The sequence below is a fragment of the Bos javanicus genome, chromosome 6 (assembly GCF_032452875.1).
Source record: "Bos javanicus breed banteng chromosome 6, ARS-OSU_banteng_1.0, whole genome shotgun sequence".
Lineage (NCBI taxonomy): Eukaryota > Metazoa > Chordata > Mammalia > Artiodactyla > Bovidae > Bos > Bos javanicus.
This window is the reverse complement of record NC_083873.1, coordinates 16207212-16231006: the sequence shown is the minus strand read 5'-3', so window position 1 is coordinate 16231006 and position 23795 is coordinate 16207212. Positions and strand designations below refer to the sequence as shown.

At 36.4% G+C, this 23795-nt stretch overlaps 1 protein-coding gene across 2 annotated transcripts in view; it reads left to right on the top strand.

The window, feature by feature from the left end:
• The window catches only part of SEC24B (SEC24 homolog B, COPII coat complex component), an 81178-nt gene that overhangs the window by 44783 nt on the left and 12600 nt on the right, over positions 1-23795 (top strand). For both annotated transcript variants that reach the window (XM_061419415.1, XM_061419416.1), the window contains 7 exons: positions 3165-3245; positions 6041-6258; positions 13052-13233; positions 16806-16908; positions 18521-18647; positions 20034-20143; positions 20971-21083. In XM_061419415.1, coding sequence (XP_061275399.1) covers positions 3165-3245; positions 6041-6258; positions 13052-13233; positions 16806-16908; positions 18521-18647; positions 20034-20143; positions 20971-21083 — 934 coding nt within the window. The remainder of the gene's footprint in view (positions 1-3164; positions 3246-6040; positions 6259-13051; positions 13234-16805; positions 16909-18520; positions 18648-20033; positions 20144-20970; positions 21084-23795) is intronic.

Genomic DNA, 23795 nt, shown 5'->3' with positions numbered 1-23795 from the left:
TGCCTCTGTGTACTCGCAGTATGATAGGGCAGCATACTGTGATTACTCTGCAGTACAGTGTATGCTTACAGTACAGCTTGGAAAGTGCAGGAATTTGTCCCAGCCCCTTTTCCTTTAGCAGCCGTAAGTTCGCTTTCTATGGCTGTGAGTCTGTATTTTGTATGTAAATTCATTTGTATTATTTTTTAGATTCTCTGCATAAGTGATACCATACAGTGTTTGTCTGACTTCACTAACTACAATTTTCCCTAGGTCCATCCATGTTGTCGCAAATGGTGATATTTCATTCTGTTTTTAATGGCTGCTTAGTACTCTTACATATATTTATATATCACACCTCCTTAAGCCAGTTGTCTGTTGATGGGCACTTGGGTTGTCTTCATGTCTTGGCTGTTGTAAATAGTACTGCTATGAACATTGGGGTGCACGTATCTTTGTCCATAGTGGTTGTACCAGTTTACATTCCCATCTACAGTGAATGAAGTTTCTCTCTCCACACCCTCCATAGCATTTCTTATTGGTAGAGTTTCTGATGGTGGCCATTCTGATCAGTGTGTGGTGATACCTCGTAGTTTTGATTGGCATTTTTCTAATTAGTAATGTTGAGCATCTTTTCATGTGCTTATTGGCCATTTGTTTATTTTTTTTTTGTAATAAATGTCTGTTTAGATCCTTTGCTCATTTTAATTTGATTGTCTTTTTATTGTTGAGTTTTTTTATTTAAGAGCTTATTTAACAGTTCTGTAAATATTTTATTTACAGAACTTTATGTAAGAGTTCTGTAAATATTTTGGATATTAGTGAGTCACTCAGTTGTGTCTGAGTCTGTGACCCCATGGACTGTAGCCTGCTTTGTTCCTCTGTCCATGGAACTCTCCAGGCCAGCATACTGGAGTGGGTAGCAGTTTCCTTCTCCAGGGGATCTTCCCAACCCAGGGATCAAACCCAGGTCTCCCACATTGCATGGTGTATTCTTTACCATCTGAGTCACCAGGGAAGCCCAAGAATACTGGAATGGGTAGCCTATCCCTTTTCTAGGGGATCTTCCTGACCCAGGAATTGAACTGGGGTCTCCTGCATTGCAGGAGGGTTCTTTACCAGCTGAGCTACCAGGGAAGCCCAAGTTTGGATATTAGATCTTTATTAATCAGATGTATGATTTGATATTCTCTCATTCTGGGGTTATCTCTTAACTTGCTTGATAATATCATTGGAACACAAGTTTTTCACTTGATGAAGTCCATTATATCTATTTTCTTTCTTCTGTTGCTTGTGCCTTTGATGTCATATCTAAAAATCTATTGCTTAATCCAAGGTCGTGAAGATTTACTCCCATATTTTAAGAGTTTTAGCAGTTAGGTCTGTGATAGTTAATTTTAATGTAAGGTGTAAGAAAGGGATCTAAACTCTGTCTTCATTTCTTCATCTCCTCCTCCTCTCAGCCCTTGGCAACCACCAATCTACTTTCTATCTCTGTGGATTTACTCTTCTGGGTATTTCATATAAATCATACATGTGACCTTTTGTGTCTGGCTTCTTTCATTTAACATGTTTTCAAGGGTCATTCATATTGTGGCCTGTATCTGTACTTAATTCCTTTCTATTGCTGAATAATATCCCATTGTATAGATACACTGCATATAGTCCATTTTGTTTATCCATTCATCTTCTGGTGAATATTTGGGTTTTGGTTTATTGTTTTTTAATCCTGTTACTTCAAGACTTTTGACCTTACATATCAGCATGCTGCTTTAGATATAAATTCACAAATACAAGGAACAAAAAGGAAGAGCCTATACTTCCCACTCTTAATTAAGAGTAATGACAAAAATATGCAACAATTTTCTAATTACCACAAGAAAGCACTTTGTATTAGTGTCTTTTGCCTGTTATTTATTTTATAGGCTTCATGTTTTGTAAGTTGCTTAATATCCACTGCCTCATTTAAGCATCACAGGAACATTAACAAGCACACATAGGGCATTTAAAAAATTGTTCTTGTTTTTCAGGAGAGAGTATTACTGATGGTTGTCACTTACCCAAAGTTGTGTAGCACTTAAGTGGCAAAGTCTAATGTAACTATAATCTTTTGCCTCTAAATCATGTTATTTACTAATAACAAAATGTTCCTACACAAAGAGTTTTAGCTATTATGCTCTGAGTCAGTACACTGAATTCTTGCCGTTAACCTAAATTATTCAATGAAAGATATTGTGCATACTTATTCTTTTTATATCACAATTGAAAATTAACCTAAAATATAGTTTTAACCCCAGTTATAATATTGGTATTAAGAGCTAGGGATCATCTCTGTAACTCAGGATTTTGTTTTCTGGTGAAAAAAAGCCAACACGAGAGGGGCCATATGCATTTTCAGTTTTATTCAGATACTTTAGTGTATCTATGTTAACTATAGGCTTTCAATAAAGTATTTGTTGAGTGAATAACTGAGAGGATTTATATTGTATTCTACTATCTGTGTGACATTACTAAATATTATCATAAATTGCCACTGAACATTCCAATTAATCTTACAAGTTTTGAATGAACACAGTAATAAAAGTTTTCATAGTCTAACACATATTTAATAGAGTACCACTTATTTTTGTTATCTTATTAAAATCACAGATATTATTTAATCTTTATTGAGCAGATGAATAAGCCAAGACATAGAAAAGCTTAGTAACATGCTAGGTGGCAACCCAAGCCAGAGATTCCTCTTATGTGGGTTTCATACAGCTGTACTGAGTTATAAAAGTCATTAAAATTTAATTATCTTAAAATAACCTGATATTGATAAGATGTATTTAATAGCTTGCGATTTGGTAGAGCCTATCTTTGAGGTGTGATTATATTAACATTTCTATCATTCTAAATTGATATTTGTGTTTTACTACTTCTAAAGTTATATATTGTTAAGATGCCTTCATGTGTGTCTGATTAAATTTTATTCTACTCATGAGCTCCGTATTCTTCCTACTTTGATCCTCTGTTCTTATCAGAAATTTATATATGGTTTTTTAAATGTCATTAAACATCAGTCATCTCATGTTATTTGGATCAGGAATTTTCCTAGATCAGCAAAACATCTTTTTTCAAAATTGCCAAAGCTTTGAGATACATGGTCATTTTAAACTTAGCAGATATTTTGCTTCTCCTTTCAGGTGTTGACAGCTCTTCTACGACAAGCAGTGCTTCTCCAATGCCCAACAGTTACGATGCCCTAGAAGGAGGCAGCTATCCAGGTAAGTTGTTTTGTGCGTAGTTGAAGTTTATTTGAAAAGTTACTGACCATCAATTACTTTCAAACATGGACACTTACTGTACATAATTAGCAGGCTATATTTTTAACAGAGAAAGGAAACATTTTCCTGTTATTTTCAGCCTTAATTTCATGGTGTAATTGTCATGTAACAACTATGGATGCTGTCTCTGGGAGGCCTAAGGAAATTTAGTATTTGATTTTTGTTACCATGCTCTTTATCTTTTTCCTCTTCCTAGAGGACTTAATACTGAATAATTTTTCTCTTCTTTCCCTTCTTTTTTATGCTAGTAACTCCTTTAAATTTATATTTCTGTTCTCATGCCTAGGTCCTTGAATTTCTTCCAACTAGCCTCTGAGTATAAAGTCTTTGACTCTTTCCTCCCGCTATGGCTCCTGCCTGCCTCCACCAGTAAATAGATTAACCAATTTGAGGGTAGGTTTTGGAGGTATTACTTTTAACCATGTCTGGAAATAATGTAGGAGATAATGTAGGAAATAATGTAGGTCATCATGTAGGAGCAGGAGTGGTGGATAGTGTTAAAAAATCTAAAATTTGACTTCTATAATGGATAGTTCTTTCATTCTAGCGTCTTGTACTGTTATTTTCCTAATGTGCCTGTCTCCTGACAACCACACCTGACCGTCTGCCTTATCTTTTTAATGATTCCAAATTTAGGACTAACAAAACAACTTTTTGTGCTCTTCTCTTTCTTAGCACATTGGTAATTATCCAGGATGAAGCTTAATTGAAATTGGAATGTGCTGGACTTCACACACTGTCTTGCTATCACTGTCGTATGAATCAGTAGAAAACTTCAATTTTCTCAGCTTAATATAGAGTTCCCTTTTAATATTTCAAGAATACTTAAATGAGCTACTCAGTCTTTGTGGTTAAGGGCTTTTTCTCCTGGGAATCTGTGGATCTGTGTGTATGTGTATGGGTGACAAGTTGTGGACCATTCCAGAAGCAATCCCCATTATCAGAATATTCTAGAAGAGTCACTTCATTCACTAAAAGATGAAAACTATAACTATAGTATTTCATGAGCATCAGGGTAACCCGAAGTAAAACATCCAATGTAGTGGAGTTAAAAGATGGTGGCCTTAGAGTTAGACCTTGCTGTGTTTGTCTGTATTCATGTAATCAGCACATCTTAATCTTTTTATGGACTGTGCCTTGGCAGTAAGTGAATGACCCTGGGCAAGTTTCCTAGCTATGTGTACTACACCAAAATTAAGGAAAGAATCTGTCAGAGTAAGATTAAGTGAAATAAGTCTGTATGTCAGGTACTAGATAGGTCTTAGGGACTGTAGAGATGTATGAAACATTGTCCCTTTCCTAAATAAGGTGAAAAGCATTGGACTCTCATATTTAGGACTCCAGTTCTTCATTTCTTAAGCTGATGACTCTTGCTATGTTAAGAGATCCTTCTATTAATACTTCTGTTCCTATCACCGTCAGGAGAGACAAGCAGGAAATCTAAGGAAATGACATGACGTTGATGCTTTTGTCCTTTTAAGAATGTCCAGGAAGGTCTCTTCAAAAATGAGAGCTAATAGAGTCAGTAGAAGGATGGGATTCCTCAGTAAACTTTGAAAAAATAAATTTATTAAAGTCAGATGCTTTTAAGAATTTTTTTGCAGAATCTGATTGCTAGTGAAGAATATAATTTTTATATGAAATATAGATTAAAATACATATATTTTATTTTTTAATAAAACTTTTCGTTTAGTTTTGGAGTATAGCTGATTAACAATGTTGTGATAGTTTCAGGCGGACAGGGAAGGGACTCAGCCATATATATACAGGTACCCATTTTCCCCCTAACTCCCCTCTTGTCCAGGCTGTCACATAACATTAAACAGAGTTCCATGTGCTGTTCAGTAGGTCCTTTTAAATATAGCAGTGTAAAATACACATATATTTTAGATTTAACCTTAAAAATAAGACTAATAGTATAACAAAATGTTAATAATGGTTTTGTGCAGTTGATGTTACTCTTATATATGATAATTAAATTTTCTACAGTTATTTTTCCCCTACAGTTTTCATCAAGTTTTAGTTTCTGTTTTAAATTTAAATGAAGGAAAAGCATTCATTCATTAAATCTCATTTGGCCTCTGTTATATACCAGACATTGTTTTAGGAGCCACACACTATTCTAGACACTGTCTTTCATAGTTTCACAGTTTCGCCTCTGAAAATAAAGCAGACTTCCGGGGGACTGTGGAGATAGGCCACTTCTTCCATGGGTCTTTTTTTTTTTTTTTTTTAAATAAATGTCAAGGTCAGATAAAAAAGCAAGTTGGAGAAGAGAGTAATTGACACTCTTTTTATTGCTTTGCTTTGTTTTCTGCTTCTTAGCCCCATTTCTGCTGAGAGAATAAAGGGAAAAAAATAACTTTTCATATATATAAATATATATTTATATTATAACATATTCTATATTGTATTTATTATATACATTTAATATGTTATCTGTTAGGAATATCAACTGCAGTATGTGTCAGTGAAATGATACAAGATGGAGTTTCCCTGTAATATATTTGTTAAAAAAAATAAAGATGGAGTAGGAACATGTGAAACAAGATTAGCAAAATATTTAAAGCTAAGTAATGGATATATGGGTTTATTATTTTGTTCCATTCTTGTATACAGTCACAATTTCTCATAATAAAAAGTTTTAATAAAAGAAAGTGTCAAAGTAGTGGCTCACCCAGGCGTCTTTGTGGAGTGCTGCTTTTCAGTGAACACCATGCTTTTTCCTTTGTTAGATGTGCTTTCCTCATCAGCAAGTAGTCCTGCTCCTGACCCCGCTCCTGACCCTGCTCCAGCGCCAGCTCCAGCTGCTCCTCAGCCTTCAAAAATGCCTAAGCCATTTGGGTATGGTTATCCGACTCTTCAGCCTGGGTATCAGAATGCCACAGCACCACTTAATTCTGGAGGACCACCCAGTAGCCCAGTGTATTCTGGATTCCAGCAGTATGCTCAAGTATGTATTTAGTCATATAAAGTTATATAAAAATTGTGGAACGTAGCAATTCTGACAAGTCCCTGGTGATTCTAATGGATCATAAGTGCTAATATAGATAAGCCTAGATTAAACATGCACAGACTTTGATTCCAGTTTGTATGAGCGTGTTTATGTGTGTATGTATACAGAGAAGAAGATAAAACTGATTTTTCTTTTTTGCCTTGTACTTTTATTTTTCAGAGCCTCTGTAATATGCAGATATTCATTCTATGATCAGGAAATTAAATCTTATTTTAAATTTTGTATTACTAAGCTGGCTTTCTCAAAAACTGACATGATATAAATGTAGTTTGGGATTTTGGTTTCAGCACTTAACTTGAAGAAGTCTCTGTGACATATAACTAAAATAGGTAAAAGCTTCAACAAATGCTCATTAATACATTTGTTCATTATTTTTGACTTGAGCTTTCATGGAGTTACCTCTTAAATACCATAGCAGTTTATTAAAAGAACAATAAGTGTTTTGCATTTATACTTGTTGAGAGAAAGTAAAATATAAGGAAACAGTTTAAATGACAAAAGCATTCTACTTATAATAAAAAACTGCTCTCAGTAGACTAACTTTACAGAGATTTCATCTTATGGTGAACTGATGAAAATTAGAGAAGAAAAAAAAACCATTTCTTCCTGGAATTTAATTTTAGAATTAAAGTACTGAAGGAAGAAGGAAACTGGGAAAGGCACTGGAGAAATATGGTTGGTTAGTTCAGGTTTCCCTGCCTTCCATTAGATTTTCTTTAGGGCTGTATTGGTCCAAATGGAATTCCATTTCAGGATAAGTGAACAATAATGATTTAAGTACATAGCAAGGATGTGCATTTAAATTCTTTTTTTTTTTTTTTAGGAGTAGTATTTTTTAATAATCTTTTCAGACAATTGTGGATGTTCATCTTGGATACAAATCTAAAACTGTACAAATTATAGTTTCTCAAAGGTTTTTTCCACAGTGGACCTGAAACAATATCGTTGACTATTTTCTATTCTGTTACAGTAAAATCCATCAGCCTATTTTGCACATTGAGCATCTCTTGCAGTAATATATAAAATTTTACAAAGTAATACATTGTTTCACTAAATTATACAGATCTCTTTGTCATTCCATTGTCTATTCATTCTTTTGAATTCTCCATCCACATATCCTCCTTTCGTACCCTCCTCCTATCCCCCAACCATGCACCCTCCCCTTGGTCGTACCCTCTGCACCCCCATACCATCCCGTATCGTGCCCAGTGAGCCCCAAGCACTGTCGTGCATTGAACTGACTCTGCATATATGCATTTCGTTCAATGCCATTCCCATTCCCCCAAATCTTCCCACCCTCTCCCTCTCCCACAGAGTCCATAAGACTGTTCTATACATCAGTGTCTCTTTTGCTGTCCCAGTGGTTGCCCTTTGAGGAAGAAAAAAACTTAAAATTAGTTTTTCAGAGTTGAAAAACAGAAAGAGTTGATGTTTTAAAAGAAGGGAATCCCCTCAGTCCAGTGTTTAAGACTTGGTGCTTTCACTGCCTTGGGTTCGGGTTCAGTTACTGGTTGGGGAAATAAGATCCCACAAGCCACGTGGTATGGCCCCAAAAAAACCCCCTAAAAATTAAAAAATAAATTAATTGTAAAAGAAAAATTAGAAAAAGATTTTAGGGCTTCCCTGGTGGTTCTGTGGTTGAGAATCTGCCTTGCAACGCAAGGGACGCCAGTTCAGTCCCTTGTCCAGGAATATCCCATATGCCAAGGAGCAACTAAGCCCGTATGTTACAGCTGGTGAACCTGGGTGCTGAGAGCCTGTGCTCCAAAACAGGAGAAGCCCCCGCAGTGAGAAGCCCTTGTACCACCACTGGAGAGTAGCCACCGCTCACCACAACTAGAGAAAGCCTGTGTGCAACAGCAAAGACCCACCACAGCCAAAACATTTTTTTAAATCTTTAAAAATATATATTTTAGTGAATATTTAAAAAAAAACCCAGATACAGATACTGTATGGCTTTTTTTTTTTTTTTAAAATTAAAAAGCGGTGCATGAGCAGTTGTAGGATAATGCAGATAAACAGAAACGAAGAAAATAAATACCAGCCAGTATTCCCACCATCAAAATATAAACAGTAGCACTTGCAGTTTGTCCTTCCAGGTTTCTTGCTATATGCATCTACGGGAGAAAGCCAGTAAAGGAGCTGGGCATCTAAATGACTTATTTACACAGACAAGTTGATAAATATGAGCGTCATTTTACATTTTTTTAAAAAATCCTTGAACAGCATGAGAGGGAACCTGTCCACATTATTTCATACCTTTCATCTAATAGCTGCGTAATGTTTTATAATCGCCCAGCCTACTGCTATTGGTCATAACTGAGCATCAAAATCAACGTGTACAAGTGTGCACAGACCGTTGTGCGTTTGTCTCATTATTTCCTTAGATGAAATTTCTTCAGGTAAGATTAGCCAATCACAGCTGCTAATACCTAGAATTTCTCCCTGCTTATTCATTCAGTGAAAACTGAGTTTCTTCTATGTGACAGCCCTACTCTAGGCACTGAGACTACTTGAGGAAGCCAAGTGAACAAAACCGAGTTCCTTCTCTCAAGAAACTTGGTGGGAAGGCCGGACCAATAGGACAATAAGTAAATCCATACATTAACAAGCTGATTTCAAACAATTACAAATGCTGTGAAACAAGATGAATTGAAGAAATTGCAGGGCTTGGGTATATAAACAGGAAAGCCCTCACTGTAGAAGTTAAGTTTAGTTAATATTTGAATGACAGGAAAAGCCAGACAAGGATAAATATGAGGGTAGAGAATTTCAGGCTGCAGAAACATATATACAGAAACGTAAGGCAGAGGCCTGGAGAATCCCAGGGATGGGGAAGCCTGGTGGGCTGCCGTCTATGGGGTTGCACAGAGTCGGACACGACTGAAGTGACTTAGCAGCGAGGCAGAGGCAACTTTGACGTGTTTCAGAACTGAAGTCCCAGTGTGGCTCTAGCTCAGCTGGCAAAGGGAAGAATAATAGTAATGATATCACAGAGTTTGGGAAAGACCATAGTCAGAAACTTGAGTTTTACACCAGTGCAGAGGAAAGACATAGGAGATTTTATGGAATGGAATGAAATCTGGTTTATGTATTTAGAGAATCATTTGGCTACTAAGTGAAGAACGGATTAGGGATGGGAGTATTTGAAAATATAAAAATGGAAACAGGGAGACAGATGGAAGCTTTGCATTATCCCAGAAATAGATGATTCTGCTTTGTTCTAAGGTGGTATTGGCAGAGGGAGTAAAAAGTGGATGGATAAGGGATGTCTTTGGACTGATGTGGTGGGTGAGAGAAAGGAAGCATTAAGGATAACTCTTAGGTTTTTGGCAGGACAGCTGGATAGAGGGTAGTGTATTTATTTAGATGGAAGACAGAGGAATAGTTCTGGAAATGGGAATCAAGTTTTCCAGATTAATTTAAAATGCCCAGTAGACATCCAAGTGGAGATATCTAGCAGACGGTAGTTTTTGGTGCTCAGATATGAAGAAATAATGGACCAATTAATATTCCTAGCAAAAGTGTCTATGACTGCACTTCTCAGTATGCCAAGAATTATTTTTTTATAAGCAAAACTGTTTTACTATTTTCATAATTATTAGTTGTGTTTCTTTACTGAAATCCTTGTTCATATTCTTTCACCATTATTCTGTTCAGGTCCTTCTGGTTTGTAAAAGCTGTCTGTAATAAGTACATTAACCTTTTTTTGTCTAATTTATATTATAATTTTTTCCCCCAGCTTGACATTTGTTTTCAATTTTAATGTTTTTTTTAATACATTAGAGAAATGTTTATATAGTCATATTATAATTTTTTTTTTGTTTTTACCTTTGTATCCTTTAAAAGTCTTTCAATATCAAGATAGGAAAAATTGCCTCTGTATGTTTTTTTTAGTTCTTTGGTGACTTTACTTTTGCATCTTTTAAGGTTTTATTTTGGTATATAAATATAAATCTCATTCTCTCCAAAATAGTTCTAATTTCACTGATATTAAATAATCTGTTCTTTCTTATTGATTAAATATTCTACCTTTATTTTATATCCTAAATTCTTAAATTTAAATTCTAAATTCTTATCCTAAACTTGGGTCTGTTTGGGGTTTTCTATTATACACTGTTACTAATTCAAATAATCATTTTTCTCCCCTCCTTTACAGCTCTGATGTAAACTCAGTGAATCCCTTTTATTATGCAGGGCTTTTTTCCTTTTGCTTAGCTTCAGCAGCTTCAGTTACTATCAACAATTTGCTCTGCTTGTTTTACCTATCCTCAGCACACATGCACGCATGCACATGCACACACATGCACACGTACACACACACACACACACACACACACACACACACACCCTTTTCTTGCAGAGGGTCTTAAAGCTAACCCTGGGCAGGGCAAAGTAGGGAGATGAAAAAGATAATTTCTTGAAAAAGATAATTTCTTGCAAACTGTAATACCACTATTAGAGCCAACAAAATTAACAATAATTTCTAAATGTTGTTTAAAATTGAGTCAGCTTTCAGAGTTGCCTGGTAGTTTCCAGATTGCTATTCTGTAGTTGGTTTGTTCAAATCAAGACTCACTAATTGTATTAGCGTTATGTCTCTTAATTCTCTTGTTAACTCTAACACACAACTCTGCCCCTATTTTTTGTGCCTTTGATCTTTTGGAAAAAACTAAGTCTCTTGATCTATAGACTGTCCCACATTCTGAATTTGACTAATTGCTTCTTGTGGTATCATTTGACTTGTTCCTCTGTTTCATTTTCTGTGGACTAGAAATTAGATCCAATGGCTTGATTAAATTCAGTATATTACTTCATTTATTTATTTTGTAAGCCAAAATATATATTCTGATTCTGTGTACAACATAATAATACATGATTGTCTCACTTTAGTGGTGCTAAGATAGATTAGTGGGTTCCTTTGGTGACAGCCTTGTCCTTTCATTGTGAAGTTCCTCGTTAAGCTTTCACTCATCTCTTGGTATCTGTTTGTCATCTATTCCAGATGACCATTACCTGTATCATTTATTCCCATATGGGTTGTAAAATAGTGATTTTCCTGACTTTATCATTCTGTACTGATTAGCTGGAATTCCTCAGTATGTTCACATAATGGAGTGTTTGATAACTGTACAAAAGAATGTGGAGAATCTCTATATACAGATGTAGAGTTACTGCTAGCACTTTTTTTTAGGTGAAAAGGTCACATTTAGAGCAGTGTATATATTAGTTTATATTGTATTATTAAGAAGAGACAATGGAAGGTAAGACCAAAAGCTAATAGTTAGCTTAGGGAGAGGGATCAAGAGTGAAACAAGATATTTCTGAATTATTGTAAAGTTTTGACATTAAAACTATGTAAATTTTACTCAAAAAAGCATAAAATGAATGAAAGATAGAAAGCAATCCTTGAAAATTAAAATCAAAAAGAAGTGAACCAGTTTATCAAGTTGAATACATTCTGATATAGAAAAAAGTATTGTTTTAACAAATCTTAAAACTCAGTATTTTGTATGTTCTGAATAGAAAATAATCTAAGGACAAAAGAACTACAAAGAAATCTTTAAATAACCTTGCACTTATAATAATATTAGTGTTGTTATATTGGAACTATCTTAGGATGTTGTAGGATAAAACAAATAAGTAAGGCTGTTATCAGAGCTTCCCAGGTGGCTCAGTGATAAAGAACCCACCTGCCGACACAGAAGACGGAGTTCGATCCCTGGGTTGGCAATCTCCCTTGGAGGAGGAAATGGCAACTCACTCCGGTATTCTTGCCTGGAATATTCCAGGACAGGAGCCTGGCAGGTGCAGAGTTGGACTTGACTGAGCACATATGCATAATGCTGTTACCATTAGAATACAAGATTTTCAGCAAAAGAGAAGAGCGATAAAGGCATAAAATCAAAAAAATTAAAATGCCATTACCTAAATTTGAATTGGAAATGTCAGTGTGAACTCATTATTTTTTCTTCTTCTATGATTTCTATCTCTATTGTAGAAGTCTGGAAGTAATAACAACACAATAACAATGTTATCTAGATTATGGTCTCTAGATACCATCCCAATTTAAAAGGAACCAGGAATCTTTGTTGGATAAATGGCTAATTTCAGTTCTGAAGAAGTGATACAGAATGTCATGCCAGAAAACAAGGAAACTAACAGAGACAACGGGTTCATATCAAAAGGACACTGAAATCAGCTGCAGGGGCTGTCACTGACAGAAGACTGGGTAGTGTGGGCTTCAGAGGGAATAGTAACTACAGTTCATTAAGTCACACTGAGTTAATAAGAGCCATGACTTCATAATAATACTAAAAATATAAAAGGAAACAAAAACTAAGCAAGCAGAACTCATGGAACATCATTATCATTCCTATGGCAGCAACACATTCTGAAAATTGAAAAACTTTAAGCATTTATCCTGCCTTTCCAGTATGCAAGGTATTCAGAGAAACCAAATTCTTGATGTTGAAAAGCATTGTCGAAATATTGTTGTTAAGTTTAACCATTCACATAAGGTTTAAATTTTTTCAGTATTTTTGCTTTGAGTTTTTTAAAGAGTGCTTTAAACTGAGCTGCCCAATTAGGTTTTTCTACTTTACAAAGCTAGATTCAAATTTTATCTTTTTGCTTTCCTGTATGTTAATTTCCTACACATAGTATAATAAATTGTATTCTTGTTTGATACATTGTTCTTCTGTGTTGTTTCAAATTGCCCTTTCTGCAGTATCCTGGTATGAACCAGCTGTCCTCCAGTCTGGGAGGATTGAGTCTTCAGAGTTCTTCACAGCCAGAAAGCTTGAGACCTGTCAACCTTACTCAGGAGAGGAATATTTTACCCATGACTCCTGTTTGGGCTCCTGTACCCAACTTGAATTTAGACCTCAAGAAATTAAACTGTAGCCCAGAGTAAGTATTTATAATCTTTAGTAAGTAAAAACCTTGTCAAAAACATTGCATGACTTTCAAACATAGTAAAAATATTATGGTATTAATTCCTTGATTGGAAGTTTTGTTAATGTGAACTCTTGTAATTTAGTTTGTGTAGAAATTCTAGATGTAAAATTTAGTTTAAGTTATCGGTTCCTGTCCTCTTTGTTGCTGTCGAGTCTCATTCCTTGTCTCATTCCCTATTATCTAATGCTAGGGAAAGTTTTTTCTGTTTTAGTGAAGGGTTTTAGAAACCCAAATCTAACCATATTTTTCTTAAATTTCTTTCTCCTCACTTTTTACCAGTAGTAACTTCTTTTAAAGTAATCTTCCTTTTAAATTAGGTGAAATCTTAATTTAATGCAATTTCAATCTCTGCTTGAAAAGGATACAGATTAGATAAGTAGTTTTATTTCTAAATTTTCTTTTCCCACTTAGTGTTGAATGAGAAGACCCTTGCCCCAATGTGTATTTATCCATTTATTTAGCCTGAATATTGATTTGGATTTTCTTTATTGAGTATTTCCTCACCTCACAGAGAAGTTTAGTTGGCAGCCTCCATCTGATGGCCACAAGCCAGTGGTGTATAAGCTCTGTTACTCACTTGCAGTGCCCCCCAAACCAAAAGTCCTCTGTTAGTGCCTGCTTTCTGTTTTTCTGTCTCCTAAGTCTAGAATGTTTCTCTCTACCCAGACATCGTCCTGCTTCTGGAATCTCTCCTCATAAACTCTGCTTCACAGACAACACTGTCTTCCTTGCATTAGAATAGTGTTCTTTAGAGGCAACACCGGAGAAGGCAGTGCACCCCACTCCAGTACTCTCGCCTGGAAAATCCCATGGACAGAGGAGCCTGATGGGCTGCAGTCCGTGAGGTCGCTAAGAGTTGGACATGACCGAGCGACTTCACTTTCAGTTTTCATTTTCATGCATTGGAGAAGGAAATGGCAACCCACTCCAGTGTTCTTGCCTGGAGAATCCCAGGGATGGGGGAGCCTGGTGGGCTGCTGTCTATGGGGTCGCACAGAGTCGGACACGACTGAAGCGACTTAGCAGCAGCAGCAGCAGAGGCAACATATATATATGTATTTTTAAGGCAATAGTTTTCCAGCTTAAAAAATAAAAAAGCTATATGTATTTTTAAGGCCCTAGTTTTCTAGCTTAAAAAAAAAAAAAGCTAACAAGTTCCTCTCTTTTTAACCAAAGTCTTATATAGATTTCTAATAGAGGAAACAGAATATGGGGGTGCTTTGAGGGTTCCACCTCTTCCACCATCCCCTACACCAGCCCCCAATCAGTGCCTAAGGCAGTGCCAAGACCATTTCCTAAAAAACGTAAAACCATTGATTCCAGATTGAAAGGTAGCTGCCCAAACTATGTGTAAGTTGCTATCAGGTCAATAAGTATGTGAATTATGGCCCTGTACTATGAATGGTTAGGCACCCCCTCCAAGTAGGTAAATACAGTATATGTTTACGTGTAAGAGATCACATAGATAGGGAATAGTTCTATGTTTCTACTCAATTATGTGTAAAATACATAAAATACCTTGTACCTAAATAGCAGAGTATTAGGCTTTAGAGCATCGGAGAAGGCAATGGCACCCCACTCCAGTACTCCTGCCTGGAAAATCCCATGGACGGAGGAGCCTGGTAGGCTGCAGCCCACGGGGTCGCTAAGAGTCGGACACGACTGAGCGACTTCACTTTCACTTTTCACTTTCATGCATTGGAGAAGGCAATGGCAACCCACTCCAGTGTTCTTGCCTGGAGAATCCCAGGGACGGGGGAGCCTGGTGGGCTGCCGTCTATGGGGTCACACAGAGTCGGACACGACTGAAGCGACTTAGCAGTAGCAGCAGCAGACTTTAGAGCATAGATTTAGAGTTTGACAGACCTAGATACTTATTGTGGTTCCACTGATAAGTATCCATGAAGCTGTGCCAATACTCTGTGTCTCAAGTCTGTGTTGTCAACTGTATAACAGAAATAGTAATTGTGTCTGCATATTAAGATGAGTCATTCAGCATTTCAGTCAGTTCAGTTCAGTCACTCAGTCGTGTCCGACTCTTTGTGACCCCCTGGACTGCAGCATGACAGGCTTTCCTGTCCATTACCAACTCCTGGAGCTTGCTCAAACTCATGTCCATCACGTGAGTGATGCCATCCAACCATCTCTCCCTCTGTCGTTCCTTCTCCTCCCGCCTTCAGTCTTTCCCAGCATCAGGGACTTTTCCAGGGAGTCAGTTCTTCGCATCAGGTGGCCAAAGTATTGAAGCTTCAGCTTCAGTCCTTCCAATGAACACCCAGGACTGATCTCCTTTAGGATGGACTGGTTGGATCTCCTTGCAGTCCAAGGGACTCTACAAGAGTCTTCTCTAACACCACAGTTCAAAAGCATCAATTCTTCAGCACTCAGCTTTCTTTATAGTCCAACTCTCACATCCATACATGACCACTGGGACTGAATGCTTTCTAAATTAGGTGCCAGACACTGTTTCTAGGTGCTGGGAATGAAGCGGTAAACCAAAGTTCTCAGTCTCATGCAGCCTGTATCCTATTAGGGAAGACACACTGTGAATAATCAAACCAATGGGTATGCAACGTAATCTCAGAATAACTCTGAAGTAGGAAATAGAAAGGATTGAGGTTGATTATTTTTAATTGAGGAGTCAGGATAGGTTTTCCCAAGGAGTTAACATTTGAATAGAGATCTGAATGAAATGAGAGATCAAAACGTGACTCTGGAAAGAGGGCGCCAAGCTGCATGAACAGCAAATGCAGTGGTCCTGAAGCAGAAACCAGCTTGGTGTGTTCGGGGAACTCACCAGTGTGGAGTCAACCCATATCTGGATTATCTCAACATACTGTCAACCACTCTTCTTAAAATTCCTGTCACCATTTCCAGCACCTCTGCTTTGTATCTCTGGTTGCTCCTTTATTGATTCTGTGTCTGCTGATCTCAAGTTGTGAGCACTAGTCTGTGAGAGGAATAGTGCTAGGGTGACACAGTGAACAAAAGGTCGCTGATAGAGAAGATAAAGTGCACAGCTAAAGCAGGTCAGACTAACTGATGCCATAGAAGCATAAGTAGACCTCAGAGCACAGAGGAAGACGTCTTTCCTTCTGACTTGTGATCAGGGTGAGGGTGGTTTCACAGGAAGCTAGAACTCTGATGAGTCTTAGAAAAAGGAGGCGTTCAACAGGTGAAGGACGCTCAGTAGATCAGGAGCCGCATCCTTAAGATGCAAAGGTACCTTTTCACTCATGTTTTCTGCCCCCTGCTGTTCACGCCCTGACGGTCATACTAGAGTTACTGTGTTTTCCTGAGTGTGTTATACTTTTTCACCATGAAAATGTTGAGTCCTTAATTTGGATCTTTTGACATATAAATTACATATATACCTGTTAAGTCATCAGGACCCTCATAGTTCTGTAGTATGTCCAGTGATTTTCACGTATCCTCTTGACTGTCTAGCTGTCTGCAAGTATCCACATCAGTATTAGTATTTTTCCTGATAGCTAACATAGTCCCTGTTGTTTCTGTCTTTACAGTTCATTTCGGTGTACTTTAACAAATATTCCACAGACACAGGCGTTACTGAATAAAGCTAAGCTTCCTTTAGGATTGTTGTTACATCCCTTCAGAGACCTAACGGTAAAGTAACATATTTTAAGGTATTTGTGGGTGTTGACCTCTGTACTTAATGTGCAAGATGTTTGGATTGTATATTTTCTTAGAATTTTTATTTTGTTTTATTGAAAGTAGAATTAATTATTTCAGTTTCGATACAACAAACGTTTTCTGTCACCTGCTGATAGGAGCAAAAACGTAGAGGCAGATAATTGCGGTGCAGGATGACTAATACCTGTAACTAATCAGCATCTGTGACGTAGTTAAGTAACGAGCACAGTACTGGAGGGGTTTCCTCTGGGTACAGTAGCGGGTGTTTTCTACAATGAGATCTGAGCTGGGTTTGGAAAGAGTAGTAGTTTTAGTGGTACTGTGGAATGGCCATAGGTGACAAACTTCAGCAGTTATTTTTAAACATAAAGGAAACACCACCAGCGGCGCACAGTTAGGGAGGAAAACCATACAGTTGTTCCCAACTGTATTAATCAAGTAACCTTTGTAATAATAAAGTCTAAATTCTTGAAGCCTATTGAATTAAAATGTTATTTTTTAAAGTTTCCATAGTCTATTTGATATAATACCTAGCATGCTGGATTTTTTATACATATTCTGGTATTTCATGCAAGCATATTGTATTTAAACTAAAATTCCTAAACTTCAGAAAAAACATTTAATCAGATACATTTTATTTATACTTTATAAGTTGTGTTTCGCCCTCATACTTCTTTATAACTACGGTGTTTTTACCCTCTATTGCTAATGAGTTTCTTTTGCTCTCATTCAACCAAAAAATATTTTTTGATTACCTGTCACGCTGAGTGCTGAGGATACAAAGGTCATTAAGCTTCCTTGTGGAGTTTTCTTTCCTCAAGTGAATAGAAAATAAAATAATTATAATATATGATAAGTACCTTCATTATATTCATTCAGTAAGTACTGTTTGACCAGCTGTAATAAAATTGCAGCCTTTATTTCTAAACCAACATAGGTAATTTCCCAGATTCTCGAAGTGTATACGCTAAATTGGCAGCAGTGACTTCCTTGGGAATGTAGAATTCTGGGTAATTTTTAATTTTCTCATTTTCAGTTAAATATATTTCCTGATATTTTCACAAATAACATGTAGTTACTTATGTATAAAGTTCCTGTCCCACACTAAGCCTTGAGAGATGTACTGTCTTTAAGGCACATTGTCCTTGGTTTCTGCTGACCCGTGGTCCCCATCCAGGCTGTATGGTTGCCTAACGAGCAGGGCCTTGGAGTCTGGTACCAGGTGCAGTCAGGCGGCAAAGACAGACATTTTATACACTACGAGTTTCTCACACTTGCTTCTTATCAGTTTAGCTGATAAGCTGAGGTTATTATATTATCTTGGCCAACCAGACTTTCTTCTCTGCCAGTAACTTTCATTACATTTGATTTGGCTTTATTTTACTGTTATTTTACAGTTTGTGTTAGAAGAGGGAGAAACTTGATAGCTGCTTATGTTGCTCAGTGCACCACTGGAATTTATTAAAATACTTCAGTTTCAAAAGACAAATGTGTTTTCTGTTCTGCATAGGGAGCAGAGCAGTATGTGGTCCATTTTTCCTCTGGGGTGTTTTTTCTGCTACAACATCTTTATTCTTTTTCCTAGCAATTGCCAGTGATAACATCCAATACCATTGTGAGGTGCCGATCTTGTCGAACATATATCAACCCTTTTGTATCCTTCATTGATCAACGTAGATGGAAATGCAATTTGTGCTATAGAGTTAATGATGGTGAGTTTCATATTCTTTTTTAATATTTGTTTCATTTATTTGTCTGTTCCAGGTCTTAGTTGAGGATGTATAGTTGTGGCATGTGGAATCTTTAGTTAACAGCAGATGAGCTCTAGATCTCAGACTAGGGATCAAAGCTGGGCCACCTGCATTGGGAGCAGAGTCTTAGCCATTGGACTATCAGGGAAGTCCCTCAGATTCTTAAAATAACGTGTCTTATATTATTTTAGACATTTTGACATTGTTGCTATTATCTGGTGTCTCCTCACTGTTTATAAACTTTCATGACACTTTTAATGAAGAGAATGCAGGCTAGGGACACTTCATTTTTGGCTGGCCAAGGGGATAATGCGGACTGCGACAGGGAGGGGAGAAGGTAAAAAGAATTCATAGATTATTTTTGAAGAAGTGAAGTGCAGCAGTGCAGCTCCGATAGATGAGAGCATGCGCACTAATCATGCTTGACCCTGACAAGTTTAGGTTGTCTTCTTTCTGTACATGTGGTCCATTCAGCTCAGTGTAGATCTCTGCTGGTGTGTGTGGACACACGTGTGCATGTGCATCTGCTGTCCCCTTCAGGGACATGTCTTAGATCCTCTTACGATGATTGCTTTCAAATCTGTGTTTCTGATTTCTTTGCCATGTCATGTGACATAATAAATAGGACATAAGCCTAAGAAGCAAGGCTACTTGTGTCCTGGTTTTCTCATCTAATTTCAGAAGATAAGTTTTCTTGTCCTCCTGATTTGTTTTTTTAAAGAAGGTTTAGGGGATTAGTTTTTACCATTCAGTTCAGTTCAGTTCAGTCACTCAGTCGTGTCCAGCTGTTTGCGACCCCATGAATTGCAGCACACCAGGCCTCCCTGTCCATCACCAACTCCCGGAGTTCACTCAGACTCACGTCCATTGAGTCGGTGATGCCATCCAACCACCTCTGTCATCCCCTTCTCCTCCTGCCCCCAATCCCTCCCAGCATCAGAGTCTTTTCCAATGAGTCAACTCTTCGCATGAGGTGGCCAAAGTACTGGAGTTTCAGCTTTAGCATCATTCCTTCCAAAGACATCCCAGGGCTGATCTCCTTCAGAATGGACTGGTTGGATCTCCTTGTAGTCCAAGGGACTCTCAAGAGTCTTCTCCAACACCACAGTTCAAAAGCATCAATTCTTCGGCGCTCAGCTTTCTTCACAGTCCAACTCTCACATCCATACATGACCACAGGAAAAACCATAGCCTTAACTAGACGGACCTTTGTTGGCAACCATTAGATCTTCACAAAGCTTTTATAAACTTCATAAATATTAATGATAGAGGTGTTTATTTCTAGGCATATATATGTGTTTAGAAATTGTGCTACTAACTTTGTACTGGATTCCTAATCTTTTCTAGTTCCTGAAGAATTTATGTATAATCCCCTTACCCGATCCTATGGAGAGCCTCATAAACGGCCAGAAGTTCAGAATTCAACAGTGGAGTTCATTGCTTCTTCAGATTATATGGTAACTATTCAGTGTTAAAATTAGTCCTGCAGTGCAGTTGTATTGGTCATTTGGTAGTTTACTCTTAAGTGAATTCTTGTCTAAATTTTTAAATTGTCCATTGTATGATTTTTTTGAAATAGTGCTGAAACCTTGTACTTAACAAATAGATAACTCTTTGTATCTTTGTAAAGATTGCTTGATCTCCTAAAAGAACGCAGTTACATCACTAAGAAATGTTTCCTAATAAATATGTTTCCTACTTATCTACAATTTGTTGCCATTTTGATTTCATTACTTGCTTGTAATGAATATAAATATTCTTTTTACCATTTAGTATTTAAGATCCTTCAACAGAAAAACTCGTGTTTTTGTCAAAAATTGCTTTTAAGAACTTGCTTTACACCTAGCACTTAACCCTTGGGATTCAACTGCCATCAGGTGACCCAATGGTACTAATGATTGTCAGGTTTAAAAATATAAATGTTTAAAGTAAAATATTTTTAGGAGTAGGGAGAGGGTTTAAAGGTTAATATTTAATAATAAATATGTTTAATTTTCCTTGGAAAGATATCTCAGCTATTACTCTATCAGGAAGACATTTAGCCCATCTGCTTAACCATTACTGTGTAATTACTGCCAAATCATGTTTAATCCATGAACAAATTTAAAAGATAAAAATCAAAGGAATGCCATTTTCATTACCTAAGATCTTATAAAACATTGATTCTATTTGTGTAGATACATATATATATATATTACAATCAGTAAATATCCAGTACTAGTTGTGATATAAAAAGAATGACTTATACCTACTAAATATGTTACATTATTTCTATTCCTTTCAGCTCCGTCCACCTCAACCTGCAGTTTACTTGTTTGTTTTAGATGTGTCTCATAATGCAGTAGAAGCTGGATATTTGACAATTTTGTGCCAGTCACTGTTAGAAAATCTAGACAAGTAAGAATTTTTTTTACTCATTGTGTATGTGTGTGTGTGTGTGTGTGTGTGTGTGTGTGTATAAATGTATAAAATGTGAAGTGTGTTTATTAGCAGTTTATGGGGTTGGCTTTTATTAAGTTTGATTTCATTTATCACTAAAAGAGTACATCCTATCTACTTTAGAATAAAGATCTACGTATATTATTTGGATTTATAACTTTGTATCTGAATCTTAAAACCATAATAGTTTTAATACTTAGGAATTTAGATTTTATCTCTAACTATCCCCCTGACTTAGCAAGTCTGTGCACTTAGATCCAGAAAACTCAACCTAGCCAGGGTATCAAGGATCTGGATGAGAGAAATCGAGCTGTAATTTATGCCTGAGCAAGAAGTTTTTCATAAGATAGTTTCAGATGTGCTAATGAGAAAATGAGCCAGATAAAGGGAAAGAGGGAATTGATAGTGTGCTGAATATTTTAAGAAGCCAGAAACTGAACTGGCATATTAGTAAGAAGCTTTATGGTGAAAGGGGAAACAAAGTATAGGATAAGGTGATTAAACTTATTAGTCTATCTACCAGTATTAGTCACGAAGGAGACCCTTAACTAACTTAAAAAGTGGATGTTCCAGGTCTCTGGGAAACAAAGTTGTTTGTACATCTCTTTTTCTACTCCAACACCCATGAGAAGTATGACTTCAGGTTGTTTGTAATAGTAGCTTCCTACTGCAGGGGTTCTGGACTTGTGTAGAGGTGTAGGGGTGAATATATATTGAATATATATTCTATATATAGTGTATATATTGAATATATTATATATATTGTGTATATATAATATATGTATTCAATATATATTGAAATATATTTCAGTATTCAAAATACATGAATATTTTGTCAGAAGTACTTGGTAATTCCAAAAGGTTCTTGTCTCCCCTTTTCCGTTTGAGTTTGAGTTTGAGAGTCCTTCTTCTGTTGAGTGCTAGCTCTAGTCGCTATAATTGCATATCACTGATCTTGGCCTGTGAATAAACTGATAACATTGAAACATTCAAGATTAAAAACATCCAGAGATATTAAATGATTTGCTTTAAGTTTCTGTTAGTAACTTAGTGATTTCATATTTTTGTCCTTGATTGAAGCATTTGCCCTTTTTAAGTCACAAGTGCTTAATTCAGACATGACTTTAGCAGTGAGTAGCAAAGGAAGACGCTCTGCAAAGAAATAGCTGTTAAGACTGAAGAGTTAGCTTGCTGGGAAGGTATTTGATGATATAGCACTAGAAATAGGAGCCAGTGCAATGCAAGAGACCAGGGCTCAATCCCCAGGTCGGGAAGATCCCCTGGAGAAGGAAGTGGCAGCCTACTCCAGTATTCTTGCCTGGAGAATTCTATGGACAGAGGAGCCTGGCGAACTACATACAGTCCATGGAGTTGCAAACAGTCAGACACAACTGAGACAAACACATTCAGTTTTTACTTTCAGCAGAGATAAGTGATTATTTGCAAATTAAATGGTCTATGGAAAGCCAAAAAGATAATATTGGGAATGAAAAACAGTTTTTAAAATGTGTATGTTTGATTAAAGTGGAAATTAAAAGTATCAGAAAAGTAAAAAAGTAAAGGTGATAGGCTAGCAATAAGATATTATCATGCTTCTGGAAAGGGCTGTGTATGTAACTTTGAGAAAGGAAATTTGATGCTGGAGCAGTTCTAGCTCAGCTTTGTATTTTGGCCTAGAGGTACGTAGTCTCCATTGCGACTGATAATAAATGACTCTAATAATCAGTGACCTTAGAAATCTCAAAGAAGTGAAGAAATTAGTCTGTAGAAACAAGATAAACCTTGACCAGTATTACTAAGCTAAACACCTACATAATTTGTTGTTTTCTATTCTCTGAAATGCCTTTTTAAAAAATTGGAATATAATTGCTTTACAGTGTTGTGTTAGTTTCTGCTTTACAGTGTCATGAATCAGCCTCTGAGTAGCCTGATTGATCCTTCATAATAATAATAGTGCTGCTTGCTTTGATGCACACTGTTTCGGCATCCTGTAATATTAAAAAATATCTTTAAAGACATTGCTAAAACAATAAATTACTTAAAAAATCGTAATAAATTACATTTAAAAATTATAGCAGTTAACATGATGGTACTTAGAAATATACTGATACTTTTGTAAGACATGGCATCTATCTTATATAAGGATAGCTTGCCAGGCTTTTTTTTTGACAGACTTTAAATGGGTATTTATTCTTTGCTGTATTATTGACTTGAATACTGACAGAAAATTTGAATACTTGAATACTCACAGAATATTTTTAAAAGAGTGATCATAGATAAAATGTCTTGATGTTTCTGAATGTGGTTTTTATTTAAAATTTTACATGTTAAAATCTTTTCTTGAATAGTACTCATTTTGTCAATCTGTTCTTAAAATACTGAAACAACATACATGATTTTTGTAATATTGAAACTGAAAATATGAGCAATTTTTACTTAAAGGAGTTTGTTTCAGAGGAAAGTTATCAAGAAATCTTTGTTTTTTAAGCATATCATTTTAAGTTTTGATTTATTATTTGAAGATAGTTCTGTTATCAGAGGCATGAACTCTGAACATGTCTGGTTTCATCTGAAAATGGAATGCTTTATATTTACTCTTTTCTGATATGCGTTGGTTTAGATAGGGGTAACTATTCTGTCCTCTATATAAAAACATAAACAATTATTCTT